This window comes from Amphiprion ocellaris, chromosome 3 (assembly GCF_022539595.1).
Source record: "Amphiprion ocellaris isolate individual 3 ecotype Okinawa chromosome 3, ASM2253959v1, whole genome shotgun sequence".
Classification (NCBI taxonomy): Eukaryota; Metazoa; Chordata; class Actinopteri; family Pomacentridae; genus Amphiprion; species Amphiprion ocellaris.
The window spans coordinates 15,286,408-15,309,566 of record NC_072768.1 but is presented as its reverse complement, the minus strand read 5'-3'; the positions used below and the strand labels follow the sequence as shown (position 1 = coordinate 15,309,566).

General features: G+C 42.1%; 1 protein-coding gene across 6 annotated transcripts in view; it reads right to left on the bottom strand.

Annotated features, from left to right (window-relative positions):
* The window catches only part of reln (reelin), a 97,202-nt gene that overhangs the window by 14,501 nt on the left and 59,542 nt on the right, over window positions 1-23,159 (bottom strand). For all 6 annotated transcript variants that reach the window (XM_023277919.3, XM_055008760.1, XM_055008757.1 and 3 more), the window contains exons 8-41: window positions 22,061-22,112; window positions 20,822-20,930; window positions 20,087-20,327; window positions 19,722-19,867; window positions 17,684-17,835; window positions 17,409-17,524; window positions 15,757-15,965; window positions 15,192-15,320; window positions 14,991-15,100; window positions 14,464-14,530; window positions 13,980-14,213; window positions 12,724-12,885; window positions 11,595-11,831; window positions 11,084-11,276; window positions 10,217-10,329; window positions 8,159-8,296; window positions 7,827-8,013; window positions 6,803-7,008; window positions 6,505-6,676; window positions 6,023-6,229; window positions 5,620-5,855; window positions 5,329-5,486; window positions 5,006-5,213; window positions 4,822-4,898; window positions 4,171-4,329; window positions 3,854-4,048; window positions 2,075-2,348; window positions 1,841-1,981; window positions 1,561-1,738; window positions 1,337-1,421; window positions 1,036-1,218; window positions 639-807; window positions 371-476; window positions 57-283 (exon numbers count right to left, since the gene is read on the bottom strand). In XM_023277919.3, coding sequence (XP_023133687.2) covers window positions 57-283; window positions 371-476; window positions 639-807; window positions 1,036-1,218; window positions 1,337-1,421; window positions 1,561-1,738; window positions 1,841-1,981; window positions 2,075-2,348; window positions 3,854-4,048; window positions 4,171-4,329; window positions 4,822-4,898; window positions 5,006-5,213; window positions 5,329-5,486; window positions 5,620-5,855; window positions 6,023-6,229; window positions 6,505-6,676; window positions 6,803-7,008; window positions 7,827-8,013; window positions 8,159-8,296; window positions 10,217-10,329; window positions 11,084-11,276; window positions 11,595-11,831; window positions 12,724-12,885; window positions 13,980-14,213; window positions 14,464-14,530; window positions 14,991-15,100; window positions 15,192-15,320; window positions 15,757-15,965; window positions 17,409-17,524; window positions 17,684-17,835; window positions 19,722-19,867; window positions 20,087-20,327; window positions 20,822-20,930; window positions 22,061-22,112 — 5,576 coding nt within the window. The remainder of the gene's footprint in view (window positions 1-56; window positions 284-370; window positions 477-638; window positions 808-1,035; window positions 1,219-1,336; window positions 1,422-1,560; window positions 1,739-1,840; window positions 1,982-2,074; window positions 2,349-3,853; window positions 4,049-4,170; window positions 4,330-4,821; window positions 4,899-5,005; window positions 5,214-5,328; window positions 5,487-5,619; window positions 5,856-6,022; window positions 6,230-6,504; window positions 6,677-6,802; window positions 7,009-7,826; window positions 8,014-8,158; window positions 8,297-10,216; window positions 10,330-11,083; window positions 11,277-11,594; window positions 11,832-12,723; window positions 12,886-13,979; window positions 14,214-14,463; window positions 14,531-14,990; window positions 15,101-15,191; window positions 15,321-15,756; window positions 15,966-17,408; window positions 17,525-17,683; window positions 17,836-19,721; window positions 19,868-20,086; window positions 20,328-20,821; window positions 20,931-22,060; window positions 22,113-23,159) is intronic.

Below are 23,159 nucleotides of genomic sequence, written 5' to 3'. Positions count from 1 at the left end.
GGTCTCACTTTGTTTTCTTTTGCACAGCTGCTGTACAAGAAATATCCTCTCCTTACCCACAGAGGCGAAGCTTGCCAAAGTGAACGACCTCCCTCCTCCAGCCCTGAGTTGTACCAGGGAAATAGATACTGGCAGGGTGAAGTTCTGTGGAACAAAGTGAGGACGGCTGAGGTCCACCAGCACACAGAGGCACCAAAAGATGCCACGTGGCACCAAAGTCCCGTGAGAACTCAAGACGCACCGGGTGGGCAGAGGAGCTCTCAGCTGTGCAGCCCACATTAATCTGAAGAGATTAATTCACACACAGTGAGTGAAGACAACATGCCAAGGCTGGTGTTTTGATTAAGCAAGTATCATGATGGTTGTGTACCTCGAACTGGATGATAGTGTTCTCATTTACGTCAATGTCCCTGGTGGTAATAGAGTGTTCTCCAAGCTCGCTGGAGACAAACACCATGGCTGATTCATCCTCCTCCCTGCATCAGTCATATCCACACAAAGATTAGTCAAGGTTTACAACATCTTTTTTTCAGGTTTTATCATCAACGAGTTCATAGATCATATAAAAACAGACACAGTCAAAACACTGCCATTACCAACATTCAAAACTGAGTGCAAAAATTTTAAGTTTTTCTTACAGGCCAGTCTTTTGGTAGGGGCAGTAAAGACCAGTGTTGCCCCCTGGAGAGAACAGCCAGTTGGAGTCATTGGGACCTTCCTCAAAACTGTCAATCACCACTGGTGGGTTGTGTAAGGAGCTGCCGTCAATGATGAGGTCATCTATCACCCACACCTCCTCCTTCTTACCTAAAGGGCATAATATTGTGAAGATTATTACACAGTGTCTCCCAAAATTTGGCCTAAGACGGGTATGTATGTGGGAAAACAAATATGTGGTCATATTAGTGTTTGGAGACAAATGGAAAGAGAACAGCAGAGTGAAATAAGTGCAGGAACCTTGGGATGAAAGAGAACAAGGAAAAATAAACAGACAAGAGATTTAAAGAGTTTTATTCACACAATGCGTCCACTCACCACTGTTATAAGGCTGCCAGAGTCTGAACCGGGTAGCGTTGGTCTGAGCGCTAGCTGGGAGTGGCAGGTGGAGGAACAGAGTGTCCGTGGAAGCTGGAAAGTAAAACTCATCCAACAGCAGCCAGCTGATTCCTCCATTCACAGAGTACTGCAGCAGCACTGAGTGAGAGCGCTCTGGGACACCTAGAAAGACCCACAGGTTGAACTATTACATCAATATTTGAAGAAAAACAACATTTTATTCAACAGTGTACGGAAATACAACTATAGCAAAAGAAAGTAAGAGCAATGCAGTAAGTACCCTTAGTGATGAATTTGAAGGAGAACTGGATGTACAGAGTGTTTGTGCAGTCCAGGTCCCGTGACACTATCATTCTCAGACCATCCTGCAAACAAGTAAGAAAGAATTTCATTGCTGGTCCATCAAGAAATGTCAGTAATCTAAAGATTTCAAGCTGTGTCAATGTAATTTAATTGTATTAGTACTGCTCTGGATGTTATGTGCATGGTTTTTAAGATACCTACCCCTTTGAAAATGAGGGCCGTTCCAGATTTAAGAGGCTCTCCGCTCAGAGTTCCCCTCTCTGCTCCATACACCTCAGGCCAGGTCTCCTGCTGCAAGTTCTCATTAAAGTCCTCTCTCAGTACAGATGGCAGCGGAGCCAAAGGCACGCAGTGTGCTCCTCCATAACCCTTATCACAACTTCATGGCAGAAACAGAAAAATTTACATGTAAACAGGAAATAAGCATTGAGCCGAAGGCTAAAATTACTCAGCACATAAAAAAAGCCATTTTTTTACGTACACACAGCGTCCATTGTCACACAGACCATGTCCAGAGCACATCCAGGGGCAGCCAGGGGCAAGTAATACGTTATCAAGAGCCCATCCTTCTGCCCCCGGGGTGAAGTGGGTCTGGATCCAGCGGAACCGAGTTCTGGGGGAACTAAGGGATTCAAGAGGAGGTTGTATTCAGAGATTTAGACACAATAACAAATATAAAAAATATCTCTACTAAATATAGTTGAAAAACACATACTTGGCAGCACTGGGCAGATAGACTGTGATCCTCCTCCAGTGTTTGTACTGGGTCGATGTATAGATGGAGCTCTGAGTATAACCGGCGCAGCCAATGGCTGGAGGCACACACTCTGGCGTGATGAGAGCCCAGTGACGACCACAGTCTGTGGAGTACTCCAGTCGCACACCATGGGAGAAAGAAGTGGACTTACTACAGCCCATACTCATCTCAAACTGTAGGAATGATGAGCCCGACACCTCAAAGTCCCAGCTTTCCGCATATCTTGGCTTCTCTGCAAGGACAACATAAGGGCAATATTACATTTTTTGGTATTTACTACAACCTGATCGAAGTTCATATGAGGTTACAGTGATTAAACAATGTTTTATTCAAGTGCACTTTCACAAAAAACTAATCTGGAAATTAATATGTTGTAAAAAATAATGGAAATCATATTTGATTATCATACTATGGTGGAAAAATGTTAAATAAAATTATTTTAACTGTGTAGCAAATGAGTCTTGGTCACTTGGGGGCAGCAGAAATAACATATACAACTTCTAAGTTGAAATGATCGATAATTTAGCAAACAATTACTTCTTTCTAAATCGAATAGATACCTGGTTGCCTGACAAATCTATGTCAAACATTCAGCCTCTTTTAGCTCTGTTTTTGGGATCTACCTCTTCCCAAGAGCTGGTATGGTATGGTGGACTTTATTACAACATTTTTACTGAATAGCAGGTGCTATGTGAGACTGTAGATGATTCTATGAGAGCAGTGGCAATAAATCAAACAGTGAAGCTGGGGCTGGGCAGCCAAACATTAAGCTGAAGCACTCGCTATAAAACTCTCTCTTCATATTATTACATAACATACTATACATTATTACAGGCATTATCAAAATACCTGCATCCATCTCCCTTTCAGCTATTTCTTTTTTAGGTTAATGCCACATAAAATGAAAACATTTACACCTCTAAAACAAACTGAACACATCCTGATGCAAACTCAAATATAGCCCTGAAAATAATAGGTACTGCTAAGATACTGTATGTGTGAAATGTGTTAATGTATCTGTGCATGACAATAGCCAGCGAGTCTGACAGTCAGTGCTTCACATGTTCACACAGGCGCCCAGGAGCTTTACGTTTATAGATGTGTCGCCAAATTGCTCTTGCTGTGCACGCTTAATGAATGGACCAGTTGTAATGTACTATTTGCACAAAGTAAATCTGCTCACAGCTTGAGATGCAAGCAAAAATAACAAGCAGGATGTTCAATCAGGTTTGCTCTCATTAATAATGCAGGATCCATGGCGCCACAGTAAATGAGTGATTCAGTTTCAGCCTGTTGTGTGTGTAATACTGTGATGTCCTTGTACAGCCACTTGTGTGACTTTTCAGGGCACTTGTAGGCATGATGATACAGTATGATTTCGCATGTATATGTATATAATATGAACTATATTCATACTGTTTTATATTTTAAATACTTTTTTCATGTTTTCTAATGCAAAATCACTAAGTAGTGCAGCTGTTATGCAATCAAACCTTGCTTTGCATACATTTTCCTGAACATATTCACACTGGGCTGCTCACTACAAACACAGCAGCTTCACTGAGGCAGTTTGGTGGTAAGTGTTGTACTCAAGAACGTTTTGACAATGACTATTGAAGGAGATACCCCTTCACTGCCTGTGCACATATCTTCCTACCCCATCTAGGAAACACAACTGACAACCCAGAAATCAAAGGTGAATGTGCCAATGAACAGTCATGTGTTTGTGTGACTCACTGTCAATGGCCTCAGAGTTGAAAGTAAGCGCTGTGTCCAGAGACAAACAGTCCACGGTCACTTCTCCGCCCTGAATACGGTACCAGTTATGCCTCAGAGGGGTCGTGCCATCGAACTTGTCATGGAAACCTGTTCTGGAGCTGTCGTTCATGCCAATCAGAACGTCATCCAGAGCCCACTGGGCAGAGTGTTTCCCTACACGATCAGGGAGGAGCAAGTAAAAAAGTAAAGTAAAATTCTGTCACTTAGTATGTTTTGCCCAATAACTTTGTACTTATATTTTCGAGTATATTGTTTTTCTGGAGTAGTGCACTAACCTTGCTGTGGCTGCCACCACCGAAATACTGTGTAAGGGGTTTTTGCTGGAGGTGGCAGCTCAATGGTCACCACTTGAGGTTCCAGGAAAGAACTGAAGTCCAGCTCTCTCAGGAACTGCCACTGCACACCATTGTTGGTAGAAAACTGGACAATGACACCTTAAACACAAAAAATGTACAGCACTTTGAGAAGGAATGGGATATTTTTACAGCAACAGAACTGAGCAGGCTTAACATGCAAGAAAAAAAAGAATAAGATACAATAGAATCAAATAACATCCTAGAATCCCTGATTATTTCAGACAAACTGTTTAGGAGCCTGGCAGTGTTTTATCTGACGATGCAGAAATGATTAGACTGAGCCTTCAGCATTGCTGGAGGCTAAAAATCCACATTGTGCTGACTGATGAACAGAATATAACAGACAATGAGGATCAGATCTGTAGCTGCGCAGCTTTGGCTGGATCACAAGATTGATCAAAGACATTGAGAAGGAACAGATGGAGACAGGCCAGTGGTAAACTGATCAGATCAGAAGTGAAGTTGCTCTCTACGGACGGCACTGCTAAGGAACAGCCACATACATCCAGCAGAGGGCCTCAGTACAGTATGCAAAGTACTGAAACGCTGCTTGTGTGGTTTGAAAATTACCTTCATTGCGGGAGCGAGGCCTGGTGCAAGTGGGTCCCAAACTCTTGCTGCCAATTCGGATGTAAAATTGGACCAACCTGTATGCAAATATTAATAAAGGTGAATTTCATTTTGCATACCTCAATACATTTAACTGAGCCTGCAGTGGGTAAATATTTGAGATTTATAGGAGGAGTTCTGTCACCGTGTGTTGGTGGTGTCTAGTGGTACAGTGCGTGCTTCTCTCCGCCCAGGGCTGCTGAAGTAAAGGGCTTTACCCTCACCGATAATACCACAGCCCCCTCCGATTTGTCCCCCACTTAGGCTCTGCCAAAGTGGGCTCAGCTTCCCCTCAAAGCCCTCAGTCAGCTCTGTGGGACTGGCTACAGATGGGACACAACTATCCTGCTCCACTGTAAAACAAAAATGTGAATCATAAGATAAAATATCAATAAAATCAGTTAAAAAATGGATAATTTTTGTCTGAGTTTGATAGTTTTTCCTTCCCTCTCTGTCACTGGACTCTACCTGTGTATCCCATGTCACAGAAGCAGACTCCAGAGATACAATCACCATGTCCCCCGCAGTGGTTCGGACAGGGCTCTGAGATGTAGACCCCGTCCAAAGCAAACGCTGGAGCATCTCTGTACATGCTACTCTCCTGGAACCAACGGAACCTGGTTTTACTGGGAGAAAGGAGGGGATGTTGGTTCCAAAACGAGAGAGATACAGGCACTCAGCAGCTATTAAAATTATTCTCTTTTTAAAGAAACTCTAGAAAAACTGCAATTACAATTACATGCCTGTTACCATAGCTACCTGGCTGCAACATTGCGTGGAATGACCACAGTGACCCTGTTCCACTGTTCATAGTCTCCTGTGTTGTAGATGGTTGGTTCTCTAAGCTCACGACCGCTGCCCTCACAGACTCCTGCCCCTGGGGTTCCTGGGTAACAGCCTTCTCTCACCAGGGCCCAGGTACGACCGGCATCGTGGGAGTACTGCAACAGGACTGGGGCAGATGCACTGAACTCTGATTCACAGCCGATGTTCAGCTGATAAGGGAAAATAAGTGGATGGGATTGAAGGGTCAAAAAATTAATGAATAATTTAATTTCAACAAAGATAAAAGCAAAATACCACATTGTGTGCATGAACTGTTACTCAGAATGTGAAATGTTCATTCACCATCTACTGATTAGTTTCTAAAGCTTTCCCAGACCTTAAACTGAAGGGTGTAACCGGGGCGCAGGGCCAGGTCTCTGGTGACGGCCACCCTGTCCCCGTCAGAGCGCCCAAACACCATGGCAGACGGAGTTGGGGCACAGAAGCTGTTGTTACTTTCTCTCTCCATGCCTTCATTACCCAGCATCAGCCAAACACTCATCTGGTTCAGAGGGTAGTCGAATGCTGGTTTCTCGTAAAAGTTCTGTAGAGATAGAAGACAGCAGAGTTTTACTGCTGTTTTTGTAGAAATATATATCGGTGTCTGCAGTAGAACAGATTTCTCATAAGATAAACAGATACACTTCTAGGGAGGGATTTTAAGATTTTCAAGATTTTATAGGTGTTTTATCTGAGTTTGTCTGACATTTTCCGTAACAGCAAAAGAAATACTATCTCAGGAGTAGGCCAAAGCTGCTGCACGAGGTCAGAGCACAAATAACAAGGTGCAGGAAAGAAGTGTTCAGACCGATTGCTGACCTGTGGTAGTGTAGGATTAGCCATGGGGATGATGTGTTTCTCCCTCTCTGACAAAATGATGACATCATCAATTGCCCACTGGTCATAGCCCTCCCCGGAGTGAAGAGGCTGCCACCAGCGAAACCTGGTGGAGGGTGTTTTAGAGGCCAAGGGAAGCTCATAGTGGACAAAGCTGCGAAGGAAAGGAGACAGATGTTTCTTATCAAAGCAACATGAAACATATTTTTTTCCCACAAGAACTACAATGAACAGTAAAAGCACATCTTTCTTCGTTTGTGTTCATCTGCAGGTTTCTCACCGAGGCTTGGTGAAGTCAGTGAAGTACATCTCGGCAATTAGGCCCCAGCTAATGCCTCCATCATTGCTGTACTGCAGCAGAACTCCTTCCTCTCGACTGTCTGCCTGGTTACACTCTGCCCAGTCTCCACCCACCCGCAGGTAGAACTGCACAAACTCCGCCCATTCAGTGTCCAGGTCCCAGCTCACAAGCTGCCTCAGTCCAGCCTGACAACACACACATACAATTGTACATATTCAGTAAGGGAAAATCAACTTCAGGTAGCAGCTGTATACTGTAGAGTGTGTGATTCTTTATGGGGAGGGGTCCCACTTAGGCTGATCAAAATACACTTTCTATTGTCTGTGTGTATTTTCCCACATTTCATTCTTTAAATAGACACTTTTCCAGTCATTTGATATGCAAACTTGGAAAAGGGAGAAACTGTTTTTGCATAAAGTAGCATTCCAGCTGTGGCTGCTACAACATGTGACAACAGATGTGCAGCTGTCTCAAAAAATTGTGCACCCCCACCATCCAATCAGAATCGTGTTCTCTATAGAGCTGATTGTATGATTAAATAAAATCCATACACTTTCAGGGTAGAGGTGATTCAGAGTTCAAATAGCAGCAATATTTGGAAGCAAACACTAGAAAGTAATCAGTCCCTCTGCCAAACTGGCACAATTAAATTCTAAACTGATCATTTTAATAACACAAATTAACCACATTTCTAATCTGGATCTAGATTTGCGCCAAAACACACGACGACTGGATTCATTTGCCTGATTTCTTTCTTCTGAGGAAATGCCAAAAATGACAAAAATATGAATTGACTCAAATATTCTTGCAGTGTTAAGAAACTGTTTAAAAAGTTCCCACTGTGTATCTGCACCTGAATCTAGGTTTCACTAAAAATTACTTTGTTCTTTTGCCCGTGGCACAATCTTCTACTAAATAGCACTTATTATGTATATATAACATTTGAAATCATTGGATATCCTTAGCAAACAAAATAGACCAAAAAAAATCATGGTTGTGCTACCTTGCTGAAGTAGAGTGATGATCCAGATGAAACCACCCCACAGCCCATGTCAGGTGTGACCACCTCTCCACCTATCACCTCCTGCCACGTGGCCAGCAGTGCATCCTGGGACTCAAAGTCAGAGAGTACGCTTGAGGAGAGGGGAGAAGAGGGCTGGCAGTCTGTTCCAGAGAAACCATCATCACACCTAAAAGAGAAGAAAGAGGCTGAACTTTTTCCTTTTATTCATCTGTGCCTCAACACTGTATCTCATAAGCACATATTAAAAGACAGCTACAGGTCTCAACGCTGAGGGACTCAGTTAAGGTAACTGTAAATGTGTAAACAGTAACCTGCAATGGCCATGATCACACCAGCCATGCCCATGACACATGTTAGGACACTGCTGGCCAATGTAGATGTCATCCAGGGCCCATTCATCCTGCTCTCCATAGTAGTTCTGGATCCAACGGAAACGAGTTGCACTGGACCTGAAGATATATACACACTAGTTGAGTCTGATCATGAAGTAATCCAGAATATTTTACAACTGTAAAACTATTCACACAGTCAAGGCCAAACATAATGGACATAAATTGAAGAAAAAAATGCCATATCTTTGAGTAACTGCTCGGTTAAATTGATTGCATAAATCATTAATTGATAAAGTGCATACGGCTGTCTGACAAATTAAATGACTAGCAATGATTGCTGTCAACCACATCATGTTCTGGCAGATAAACATTAACCTTATCACATGTGTACATGTGTATTTTCCTGTATATGTGTTTGAACATTCTGCAGTTGTGTTAAATAATGCCAGAGAGACGGCATCATCATCTGTTAAAGCTGTGAATGTGTGCAGTGTGGGTACACATTTGTGTGCTGTACAGTGACAAATAGCGGCAGCAGCTAGTGCAGATAGTCAGGTATACTGGGGGTTATATGGCAGAGAGGTTTAGTGGTCTGCTGCTTTGGTGACCCATATCAACTCAGACCACCTCGTGATCATCCAGACCTAGCCACGACTGTTTTATTATCATTTACTGTGGTGACCCTGTGACCTCTCATCACACACTGCAGGAGATTAGACCACCATTATTTAGGAGCTGGGAAGGAGATTGAAATGGAGGTGGAGGTCACGGTGCTCAGTGTGGAAGGTTTATGTGATTATTTGAGTTGATATATATGTGAGCTGCAGCTGTAACAGTACATATATTTCTCATGCTTGGTATAGGGTGACTAGGACAGTATGGGACTTGATTCAGTTCTGTTGGCCCTTTAAACCAAGTAATTTTTTATTTATTAATTCTTGTAAGTCTTATGTAATGTAATGCATAATTCTTTAAATATTAAATTCATGTTCTTACTTGAATTTACCTTTTAATATTGCATAAGTAGCTATACGCTAAACTACACCTGTCTGATTAGACTAGCTCATACAGCTAGTACCACTGCTATGGCAAATGCTAGAGCTTGAGGACCATATCATATCATCAGATAACTATAATTGTCTAGGAAATTATAGCAATACTAGGGAAGATGTAGCGCGCCAGGCAAAAAATGTGTGGCAGTATTGTTTGATGCAGCTCAGGTGACATTATATCTCAGGGAATGTCAGTATTTAAAACACATCAGTGAAAGAAACATCCATGTCTGTCTGGCTAAAACAGAGGTGCAAAGTCTTCTCCACAATATTGTGATGTGTCTGTCTTTCCATACGTAGTCATATTACGCACAAAGTGTTAAAACCTTCTTGCGTGCATAGGTTTGTAATTTACTATGATCAATATAGCCACATTGCCTTTTGTTTTTGTTAGGCTGCATATCAGATGTAAATAGCCCATAAGCCACTCATAATTTTGGACAGTATTTAAATAAACAGAAAGAAATTACATCTCTTGTTTTGCCATCTGCTCAAAGAGAAACACCAGACCACAACCACAGCAAATATTTGCAGTGGATGCCTGTGTGTTTGGGGTGAGTGTTGTGAATCACAGGGCTGCAGGAAATAATTTCCCTGTTAGCGTGCATTAAAACTGTGGCATGGAAAATGGCAAGTGTTAATTGCTAGACACCGCTGTGAACAAAGCCCGCTCTCACATGCATCTTTCCTCCTCTGCCTTTTTAAGAAATGTTTGATGTGGAATAGTCTTTGCAGGTTGTTTATGGATGGATGTGTGTGATGGATGCATGTCTATGTGCGGACATGCAGCCATCAATAAGAAATAAGCGTGGATGCTTCCTTGTATCCTCTTTTCCTGCTTTATGTGATGAATCTGGCTGCATTCTAGGCACACTGTGCTTGTTAACTGCCATAAACTGCATAAAACTAAGATCAGAGAACATACTGACTCGAGGGGCAGTTTGTGAATCTTTTCTTCTACAGCTATTGTACATGTGCTGCTTACCATGTCTTCTGAGGCAGAGACAGAGTGATGCGTCTCCAGTCTTTGAACTCTGATGGGTGGTAAACACTGGGAGCTGTAAACTCAGAGCAGCTTGGCATTCCAGGTAGACAGGCCTAGGTAAAAGAAATGAGGCGTTTCATTACTACATGCCCTACATACTTTATGATTACTCAGAATTCATTTTCCATTGTGGGTAGTGTTTCGTAGTAAAATTCTTCAAAAACAGCATACTGCAGATACACCATAAGGCTCCATGACCACACATTATATTCATCTAAAAGACTAATGCTGGATTACAGTATCTCTGACCTTGAACGCTGGAAGACAGGCAGCAATCACCACTACGGGACATTCAGTGAGTTACACTTTGCACTCGCCAGATGACTGCTTTTTCATGCACATGGGAGAATTAGAGAGAATTCACTGATGGAGAACTCATTACACTCTATTCAATTCCAAAAGCAATAAAACTCTTGGCAGATACTTTGGTGCTTTATGAATATTTATGAGCCAGTTACGATCACAGAAAATCTTTGTTGAATCATGGGAAGATAATCTGCTTGCTGATTCAAGTATTGCCATGTATTTGCTGATAGCAGGATGATTAAAAGTAATTGTGATAATTTCTCATCTGAAACAAAGTGCCACTTTTAAAGGCATTATTTACATATTATCACAGAGGCACTAATGGGTAAATAAATATTCATGATCATGAATAGATGATATGTTTCCTTGTCTCTCTCCAAAATGATTTCTACAAGTTTTCGTCCTAAACAAAGGTGTGCATACAAAAAGGTTTGATGAGAACAATTACTTACTGCAACATGGGGAGGGGGGCTAAATGTGAATGTGTTTCAATCTCCTCACCTCTTTGACCAGGTGCCAGGTGAGGCCATGATTGGTGGAGAACTCGAGACGGACCTGAGTGTCGATGTGAGGGGATGGCTCGCGGCCACAACCCATGACCAGTGAAAACTGCAAACTATAAGAGGCCCCGATCTGCATTGACTGGGTTTCCACATAACGGATACTGGAGCCAGGGCTGGGCTCACCAGAGAAACTAGAGTACAAAATGGAGAAAGAGAAGATATGATGCTGTATGATAGATAGCAAGGTTAAAGCGCAGAGTTTTTGTGCGATTTGTTCATTTTTGTTTGTAGACTTAAAAAGATCACTGGTGAAATGTGCATTTTGTATACAGCCACTGGAAGACACAAATTGTTAATGTCTGTTGTAAACAGTAAGTACAAATTCCCAGCGTTTAACTATTCAATCATTTTTGGATCCAGTGGACAACCACTGGATCAAAAAATGATTCACTTCAAAGGCCAATGCAAAATAATACCCAGTACAGCATTGGAATCAAACTATTCCATACCTGAGGGTCCAGTCATGCTGGCAGTAGGGTTGAACATGGCCAAGATAGAAGCCAAGACTCTGGGTGACATCCAGGACATTGCTGAAGTCAAGACTGATGGTATTGAACAGCACAGAGGTCATGCTGATTTCATCCAGGGCCCAAACATCGTGGCCACGGCCTGAATGGTACGGCTGCCACCAGCGGAACTGCACGCCAAACTTACGAGCACCGGACGGGAGTTCAACTGACACAATCCTAAATGAGCAGGGAACAACTGTTAGAATGGCCCACGCTGAGAGAGTGAAATTAGATTATGAATTACCCAAGACATGTGCTATTAATCTGACACAAAAAAGTTGTTAAGTGAATTTTCTACTTTGATAAAGTGACTGGCTATCACTGGAAATGCTCAGATATGTTCTGTGAATTCAACAATCAAAGTTAAAGCACCCTACAAAAACATTCCATGAAAAATGAGAAGATGGACATTATGAGTTGAATCACTACATTGATACTGTGTTGTTACTGTTGCACAACCAAACTAGTGTAAAAATGTGAAAAATGTTTGTCCATAAAACCAAGCAGGTCAGCTGGAATTCCTCAGGCTGACTGAACTGTGAGTCAGTTCTGACAGTCTGCTGTTTGTAATTAATGTACATTTGAACAACATGCATTAATCAGTTCTCTCACAATGGATGGACAGCATAACAAAGACTTATGAGTACAGCATCTTGCTTCACTGGTCCTACAGTCCACTCTGTTAGTCCATTAAGACCTTTTGTTTTTTGTGATTCTTGAATCATGATGTTTTCTTGCAAATATGTATGTTACACTGAGATCCTGCATTTATACCCTGCACCAGATAGTTGCCCCAACTCCCTGCCCCCAGCTGACCTTCCTAGTACTGATAAAGAGCCATGAGACACAGACTGCACAGTTGGAACTCAGCCCACTTTGTCTTCATTACACACATAGATGTCACTAAATGACTCAATGTGTCCCAGCAGTGTACATGTTGAGCACACCATTAGCAGTGCAAATGTGTGTGTTAATGGAGTCATAGTGTCTCCATGGAATCATAACCATACAAGGCTGTGCACACACAGGCACACACCTCATATGCAGGGATACTAAATATAAGATGTACCTTGGCTCATGGAAGCCTTGGTATGCATAATGCTGCAGCAGGGTCCAAGTGATCCCATTGTCTGAAGAGTAATGCAGCAGGACGCCCTCTCCTGGCTGGTCTGGAGCAGGACATGAGCTCAGGATGCTACGACTGCCCAGGCGAAGAGTGAACTGTAAGTACCTGCAGAGAATGAAAGGGAGAAAATGAAAAAAGATGAAAGGAAGACGAGGTAGAGCCCGTTGGGAAGAGCAGGGGAACAAAGGTTGAGACACACAGAGTGTACAAGAAGGGAAATGACAGGGAAAGGTAGAAAAGGGCAGTTTGATAAATGAGAACCAGGACCAAGAGTGTGTTCAGAAATGGAGTTGAGAGAGAGAGGGGCAAAAGGATAGATAAACAGACAGTCATGCAGAGTGAAGAGGTGGGAGGGAGGTGGATAATGGATGAGATGATTAAATGAATGAGGACAAAATTAGATGAGAAGAGTAAGACAAAAAAGTAAGAGATGGCAAGACTCAGAGTTCACATCTATGTATTCGTGTAAACTGTAAACAGTCCTAATGCAGCATAAGCTTCTGTCTTCCTATGTTCATCTATGTTTTGGCAGACACATTATCATCTATACTAATGTAATATTTATTATAATTTCCCTCATCTGTCTTGGGCTGCCAGTCACCCACCCCCAGCTCTCTCTGTCCTTGGTTGAGTTGTGCTTTCATTAGCAGTGCAGTTTCCTCTGTCAGGCAGCTGTTCACTCAATCAGCCAGGAAACTGGCATTAAATATGGCCATCAGGTGGCACACAGAGAGCCACAACAGGCATAATCAATCTAACACAGATGCCATATCTAACTTCATCATTCCCTCTCTATCTTTCTCTCTCACATTTTCATCCTCTCCTTTCATCTCTTCTCTCATCTGCAGTCCTCCACATGATCACAATCCATCTCCCAAAAGAGAAACACAGAGTATGACTGAACGAGGGGTGGACAAAGACGGAGAGAGAATAGATGGCTGTCGGGAACATCTGCAATATCAATCAGCGGTATAGACACATAATGAAGACAAGTCACAATTTTAGAATGTAATCTGATTACAAAATCAGCAGAATTATCAGAATTAACAATCTCCTTGTGTGCATGCTGATCATGTTTATTTCTATCAGAGCAGACACACATATTTCCTGATGTCTCTGTTTATGTTTGTGAGTATATAAAAGAGGTTTTGTTTTGTTTTCACACTTTCCATCATGTTCCATATCAGTGCTAGCATTACCTGGCCTGGGAGCTGTCAAGTGGAGCAGTGACCAGGTGTCTCCTGCTGTCCCTGTTGAAGACCAGAGCTTTACCGCTGGCAAGAACCCCACAACCAAAGCTGACTTCAGCCCCGCGAAGTGAGGAGAAACTGTGGTAGGAGGAGAGGCGTGGGCTAGAGAAACCTTCAGACAGGAACGCAGGGAAGGTCTGGGAGGCAAGTTCACAAGCTGGACCACTGAAGCCTGGGTCACATCTGGGAGGAATAGAGAGTTACAGGAGAGGAGAGGAGAGTAGCAGACAGGAGAGGACACAAAGACCAGAGACATTAAAGGTGTGAAAGATATAAATGAGAGAAAGAAGACAGACTTAATGAAAGTCCATTAATAAGTCATAAACATAATACAATTTGATTAATTTTGAATGGTGATTGGTGCTGTAAGGCACTAGGTGGATGAGCAGACTCATTTCGAATTCAGCTGGTTTAATAAAAAGTGGATTCTTACTTGCAGCCTGTGCGGGAACAATGTCCTCTTCCAGAGCAGAAACGAAGGCAAGCTGGACCAATATACACTGAAAACAAATGGATTCTAATGAACTTTTAACTGCAAGGAAGTATTTTTTGCATTCAGGAGCAATAATAAGATGCTTGCGACCCCAGACACAGAGTGCATTATCTTGCTGGAATAAAACAACATAGATATTGTGCAGACACCTTGTACACTTACACACTACATGTCACCTTCAGTCACTTTATACATCAAACTGCTTGTTTGCACAACTGACACTGTGATTCTTAACTTCATATTCATATTTATTTTAAGTATTGCTATTCTGTCTTTTCATCCTAATCTTATTCCCTTCATTGTCTACTTAACGTGATTTGAATAAGTAGAGACATGAGTCTGCTAGAAGCAGACTTTCATTTTCTCCTGCTGTATGCACTACTTGCAGCATGTGACAAGAAAAATCTGGAGCCTTAAACCAATAATGACAAATACTGTGAAACGTGAGCCGTATGTATAGTTGTTACCATTGTCTACGGCCCACATGTTGCCCACTCCAGTGCCGGACTGCTTCCAGCGAAAGCGAGTAGTTTCTGTCAGGGCAGCATTGGGCAGAGGAATAGAGATTCTGGTCCACCTGAGGAGACAAAGTACAGTATATTGATTAAAACAACCAGTACAATCACAAGAAGAGTCACACACATGGAGACCTGCACACTCATCTATACCCGCTGTAGTTGTCAGAGGAGTAGATGGTGCTGTGAGGTAGATGGGGTCCAGCACAGAGCTCCGGCAGACACTCCGTGTGGAGCAGAGACCAGGAACGACCGTGGTTGGTAGAAAACTCCAGAGTGACGCTTAGAAAAAAGCAACAGAGGGCATCTTATCTCAACATCAAACACCAACTCAGCAACAACAAGCAAGAGGAAATGCTGTTTTCTGAGACTTCACTGTGAGTTACATTTGTTGCTTCAAAGGATGACAGCAGTTGGATTTAAATATTCAGAAATAACGTAAAACCTTCTTGACAAACTCCTTGAACCTACCTTTCTTATTCTTAGAGCCTATCTGAGTTGAGCTTCCTCTAGATGCTGCTGTTTACAATCATTACGGCAACTTTTCTGTGTGCAGCAGTTGCCAATCTTAACAACAAAATAACTGACAGACCCTGGGGTGTCTGACATGCTGTGCTGGAGTCTCCTTTGTTGCTGTCCAATTTCATGAATTTGAGTGAAAAATTGCACATATTTTCACATAAAAGCTCTGCCTAACCCAGTTTAAAATGTAGCACACCTGTTGGCAGGCTGGTAGGAACCACAGCCGAGGTTGATGGAGAACTGAGCAACGTGTGTGTGGGTGCCAGGCAGCACAGGGAGCAGCTGCATGAAGTCCACGGCCCACACGTGACGGTTGGCACCGCCATGTGACCGCTGCTCCAGGCAGAACTGCGTGACTGGTGTTTGTAGCTCAGTTGGCAGCGCCACCGATACCACAGCAGGAGTCTGACAGAGGAAAGACAGAGGATACAGTGAATAGAGCAGAACAAAGCAAAGACTCTAATTAGAGCTACAACTACGATCATTTCTATAATTGATTTATCTGCTTATTATTTCGTCAGTCAGGTCATTGTTTGGTGAATAATATGTCAGAAAACAATGAAAAATCATATTGTTTTTCACAACCACAGTTCCCTTATGTTAAAGATGTCATCAGGTTGCTTGATTTGTTTGACCAACTGACCAAAACTCAAAGATATTCTGTTAACTATGATATGTTACAAAAACGCACTCAATCCTGAGAGATGAGATGCTAACTTAAATAATGAATCTAAATGGCTGATACTTGCTATTCTAATAATCACCAAATAGCTTCAACTGTAATAGAATATACTGAATAAGAATGTAATATGATATATTTTAATATATATATTAACCACATCTGTGTCATGGTTATAAAATGGGAATTTTAGTAGTCACGAATTTTTCCCTAAGAAACACAAAGATAGAAATAATAGCAACTATTTAAAAGTTCATTGCGATGGTTTTAACCTTTAGTTGTCAGTTTTAAAAAGTTAAAAAAGAGGTCCTTGAAGATAAAGAAATGCCATATAATATTATAAAATAATGTTAAAAACCACTTTCAATTACTATTTATTTTAACCAATATCATTGCTGATTCATAACAAACAATTTTACCATTTTTAAGGTTTTAATCCTTTGCTTGTTTACATGATGTCACTGTTGTTTCTTTATGCAAACAAACACAAAATCATTTATTTCCTATATATCAGGTGCTAAATGGATTTAGTCTGATCATGTGTGAAGGAACAGCGGCACTATTGAATGTGATGCATTGTTATTTTTTGTGCAGTACCACATTTTTAACAAGAAAAGCACTCAGAGAGTGCAGTACTCCGCCAAGGCTGCTCTGTCGATGTATCGTTTCCGATGGATAAATCCCAATAAGTCCGCAGCGGTGGATTTGTAGTTGGATCGCAATCATGTGATCGTCAGCAGGCAGCCGACGTAGTGTTCACTTACAGTGATGCCATGCCGCTATCTCACAATGATACAGAAATCTTTAACAAATACGTGGATCAAGACAATAAACGACATCACTGGCAAAATCTAATCAATTGGTTCTTGTATCATTTCTGACCTGCCCTATAAATTTCATCCGTATCCATTATTTCGTTTTTGAGTAATGTTGCAAACGGACAGACAAACAGATGGACAAACGTACGACGATTGTCACATTACTCCACCGCGTTTCTTGGCGGAGTAATAAAAACTAACACTTGCCTCACCTTGTTAAAAAAAAAAGTGCCATAAAAATGTCATATATTAATGGCATTGATTGGTATGCAGTAAAGTGACCACTTTAGGTTAATTACCTAAAACATTTAGCATCTTCCTTTGTGTAGTGTATGTGTACATGCTGCTCACCCTGTATGAGGAGTATGGAAGAGTGTCGAGCACTATGCGTTCTCTTCTGCCTTCAGACCTTCCAAACAGAATCACATCATTCTCACGAGACTCTCCTGGATCACAGTCACCACCACCTACACAGACACACACCTCACTTTTAATATACGTGTAAAAATACCGATGAAAGCATCACAAAGAAAAAGGTCGTTCCACACCAATGTTGTAAGTATAGCCGCTGTTGTTTAACTCAAATAAATGACAAAGTTTGACGGACGGGTGATGGATTTCCATACCCATGGTGAAGTAGAATCGAAGGTTTCCATAAGATGTGGTGTCGAGGTAGGGGGTGCACACTCTCCTCCGGCCCTCCCTCTCAAACACTAGCGCTGAGCCCGACTCGATCTCTCCACACTGGGTCCCATAGACAGCCCCCTCTATATCCCAGCTGAGGAAAAATAAAGGGAGTGATCGTTTAGTAAGTAAAAATATTTGTCAACACAGCATATTTGCATCAAAAGGCTTTTTATTTATTTCAGAAAAGAGGTTGTGCCTGAAATTTGTGAGGCAGTTTTTCAACAACATTAATAAATCTAAAAATCAAGCCATTTAAGCAGTCATGCCACATGATGCTTTAAAAATGTTAAGTTCTCATTGGTAGCTGGGAAAGGCAGATGGTTAACAGACTTCATACAGACTAGAAGCAACAACAATTAATTCTTAACAGTAAGTTGAGCTGAAGAAGAAAAGTAACCTGAAGCTAACAGGATAAATATGAATACAGCAGTAAACAGAGGTGCTGCATTTTTTTTTGTGAATTTTAGGATTATAAAAGCAGCCAAATATTAACCAGAAATGAGTCATTGCTGTTAGAAGAGTACACAGACATAAACATAGATTACATAATTCAAAATCATGTTTATAGATTGCCCGTTTTTACACAGCATCTCCCATTGGAGTATTAATGAAGTCAGGAACAGTTGTTATACTTCATCCGTTGCTAATAAACAAACACACATTGGCAGGAATATGGTATAAATCACCTGGAAGACGACTTACACACACAGGACACACACACACACTCATGCAGACACATCAGTATTCCTGCACAGCGGACTGAGGATTCTCATTAGCCCTGACAGAAGTTGTGTCAGCCCTCTCCTGTGTTCCCCCGTCTCCCCTCCCAGTTTCTGTTGCTGTCCTCTTCCCTCTCCCACTGTTACTCTCTATTTTCTGTGTCTCTGTCACAGCCGGTATTGGGTTAAATGACACTTAGTGAAGTGTACCATTACAGGGAAAAAAAAAGTCTCCCTGCCTACCTCACACATGTGCCAGCCCATGACGCCTGATGGGTGAGAGCTTGCATGCAGTGCAGCATGTTGGCATGCTGCAGAGAGGTGTGAGGGTGTGGGGCGGCTGTAGAGACACACTCCTGTTTGAGGTCCTTCTCATTAATGGAAAAACATACTGACAGACTTGGTGCATGAAGCCTGTTAATTACTCTCTGGCAGTAACACCATCTATCATCTCTCTCCTTTTATCTCTCTACCTCTTACACTGTTTCAGACAGTGCTTCATTGCATTCTGCTGTCCAGTGTGTGTGTGTGTGTGTGTGTGTGTGTGTGTCACTCTGAACAGATGGACTGTCATCTCCATAGCAGTCAGAGACATGGCGTTCACCTGTGTCAGCCCCCAAGCTTGACGTGAACTTGTGTAACGCACTGCATGTCTCATCACTTGACATATGACTAGTGACATGCGTCAAAGCATTTGCACATACATTGAGCAATATCTGAGTACTGACACTCGCTCTGTTCAGCTGTCCTGCTTCTCAGCAAATACAAATTCTGATGCTAAAAACAAATTTACCATCCAAACAGGCCTCACATTCATTAAAGATAATGTTTTCATTGGATAATTCACTTAGATTACAGTCTTCTGGCTCCTGTTAAGCCCTTTATGGTTTGGCACTGTTATACATTTTCAATCCTTTAATACCATAAAAGACTGGTCTGGTGGCCAAGTTAAGTTTTATTATTTAAGCTTCATTGGACCAAACTCCACTTCACTATCAGGTCAGCTGAGTCAGTGCCACATTTTAAACAGCTTTTAAAAATCTGTATAGACTGGCATTTTAATAATATATGACTCCGGTGTGTTTTGTTGTTTCTATTATCTAGAGTCATTTGTCTAGTTTGACCTTTCCCTGTAATTGTTTTGCTGTACTCCTAAAGCACTTTGTTTCTGTGGTTTTGAAAGGTGCTCTGGAAGAAAATAGATCAAATTATTTATTAGGTGGATAGAAGATGAAGTGACACCAACATTTTTACTTACTTTAACGGCGGACTCTCAAAGTCTTCTTCCCAGTAGCTCCTTCCCTCCTCCCGGTGGAGGTCAATGTCTCTGGTGGAGGCAAAGCTGTGGCCAGCTGCCTCGCCACCATGGAAATACAAGGCGTTCCCCTCAGATTGACAGGCATGCTGGCCAATAAGAACACAGGTTCAAAACAGTGACTTCAAAACATGCATATTGATATTCTTATTATAGACAAATGCTCTGCTCCAAGGTTGAAAACAAACATGATTATAATATTTGTTCTGCCTTACATTGGAGCCAAACCAGTTAATTTATACCCTCCAACCAATGGCAGGTTTCTGGCTTGTGAGTCCATATAAACGTCCACTGGTTTATTGGTGTACCTTGATGGTAGCTCCAGGGAAGAAGAGCCAGTTCGCAGTGTCTGGAGGATCCAGGTTGTCCTCCATGAGGGGCACTCTGTTGGCAGCATTGACCAGCAGCACATTGTCCAGCCCCCAACAGGACTCGTAGCCTTCAGGGCCTTGAGGGGTCTCCTGAGACCAGCGGATGCGAACGCCATCAGCTCTGGAGGAATGTGGAAGGGGAAGCAGATGGACGACGGTGCTGCTATTGGTTGGAGCCCTTGAAAAGAGGAAAACACACAAAATGAGAGTCCTGGTAAATGTGGATGTGGTGGCTATGCTTACGTAATTGAGCCTCAGTTGTTTATGCATTAAGTAATCAGCATTAATCATCACAATATGGCAGAAAAAACAAACATGGAGAGATGCTGCATGGCCCCTGTTAGGTGGTGAAACTGAGAGACAAAACCCAGGTTTCAGAATGAGCTTTAGTGTTTAGTCAAAGGCTTAGCATCCACTTACTGAAGCCAAATATTGTAGGTAGTAGACTTACATTAGTAGCATTACATTATGCCTATGTTTGAAAGCTAATAAAACATAAAGAGGCAAAGAGAGAGGGATAAAAAAAACAGGTGGATCATCGAGATACAAACAGGAGAGGAATGACAAATTAAGAGGGGGAGGTGTGAATGAGGTAAAAGAGAGGGCGGGTGTTCATAACAGATGGAAGGACTGTGGGATGGATGAGGAGAAAGAGAGAAGAGAGAGAAAGACCTGATCTTCTCCAGCATGATCCAGTCATCCGAGGTGTTGGCGTTACCACTTAGGCTGTATGACACAGTGATGCTGGGGTCTGAGTAACTGAACCGGCAGGAGCCTGAGCCTGGGGAATAAAAACACACACATATATGATTGTTCACACACTCCTGTTGAGGGAACAGCTAATAAAATGTCAGTTTATTTTTTCATCATTTGGAATTGCTACCAGCTGCGAAGTGATCTTTTGTTCGTGCAGGGCAGAAGCCAGACACTTGCACGGTGGCTTCTTCCAGCTGATGGTGGAACTAACTGATCGGCAGCTTAACAGAGCTCAAGCACATCAGGAAGCTGTATGGTGGGGTTGGGCAGAGGTGGCTGGACGAGAAGGGGCCGACTAAAAACAATAACCAACTACAGTTAGATACCATTGTCTCTTCGTTATGCGCGCCCACATTCCTGTGCGAGTCTGTTTGCAGGGGGACTGTACTATTTAAAATGGTGTGGGTGCTGTGGGAGCAGTTGGGGGTCAAAGGTTGCTAATGGAGGAAGCAGGTAACCCCCATCGTCCCCACCTTTCCTCCCCCACCTTTCCTCCTCCCACACCACCAGACATTGCGTGGCGTCCGTGCCTAGCGGTGCTCTGCTATGCTGCTCCATCCCCACTGGATGCAGCCGTGCATTAACCTGCAGCCACTTCACTGCACTACTCCACTGAACTGCTCCATACGCAACACGACTGCAACGCAAACTCATATTAATGACCTTCAAACGAGAGTGCAGCCAGACAGAATGAGAGAAGGCAAAAAAGAGAAAGAGAAGTATAGGAGGGGGGTAAGGGTAAGAGGTTATTGCTCTACATCATGTACTCTTATTTCCTCCCAGTCGCACTCCCATGAGAACTGGCGGATGCATGTAATGGACATGAAAAATACAACACCTTTAAAAACTCTGCCATGGCCTTCTGGGTGTCTTTCCTGAATATAGTAAATCATTCATTATTGTGATAGGAGGAGAGGGGGAGAAGAAACAGGAATATAGTGCACACCAGCTGGCTTACTAACATGTAACAGCACAAGAGATGCTCATTTCCTGAAGATGACAAAGAGATCTATTGTCCTGGCTGGCTAAGTCCATTCCACACAGAGTTAATATATCTAAAAATGTTTTTAAAAAGGTCTCCTACATAAATGTATGACACAAATCTGTCAATGTAGTTAATGTTTGCAGTGCAATGCGATGAGATTTAATACTCACCCAGGGCGAACTGCAGGACTGAGGCTGTGCTGGTGTTGAGAGGTACAGTAGTCTGAGGAGGACACACAAGACAGCTTAGGATATCACCCAAAAATAATAATATAACAGGGAGAAGCACATGATTTATTGTACTAAAGTAGAAACTTAAGAGAAATCTTAGGCCCCTGTCCACACACACTTAAGTATTATTCAAAACAGCTTTTTTAAATTCCTTTTGGGACTTTTGTCTACACTGAAAACTGAGCTTTTGACAAACCCCTTCCAGGTTCAAGATCAAACTCTATTTGCAGTATTTAGACAGAGAAAACACAGTTTTAGTTTGAGTAAGTCTTAGTCTGTGCCGTTATCTTCTATGTTTACATTAGGCAATTTTCATGCATTGGCAGATGTGGGCAAAATAGTACTGCCACTAACCTTGCTCAGAGAACTTTTCCGATGCTGGCACATTCATATATAATTACACTTCTAATACACTGAGTGAACAAAGGCAATAGAACAACTTGACACTTATGATTCCCCTCTTTCTTGATGCATCATTGTCAGTAGCAAGCCAGAACCAGTAATAGCGGTTTTTCAGGTTTCTATTTGGCCAACATGGCTTTCCAATTAGGGCTATGCTGCCAAGTATTGTTTCAGGCTTCACTTGTAAGTGCTTCAATCTTGTTTTTATGCGGATTGAGAGTTTTTGTTGTTTTTAGAACAAAGGAAGAAAAACTGCATTATATAACATGAGTTTGCATGTGTGGACAAGGTCTTTAACTGTGATGTCAGGTACTTTCAGCCTACCTAAAGTCATTTAATTTTTTCTTTAATACTATCAGAATAATTAAATATATCACATATTTATACTACTGTTCAAAAGTTTGGGGTCACCCAGCCAATTTCATATTTTCCATGAAAATTCACACTTTTATTCATGTGCTAACATAATTGCACAAGGGTTTTCTAACCATCAATTAGCCTTTCAACACCATTAGCTAACACAATGTAGCATTAGAACACAGGAGTGATGGTTGCTGGAAATGGTCCTCTGTACCTCTATGGAGATATTCCATTAAAAATCAGCTGTTTCCAGCTAGAATAGTCATTTACCACATTA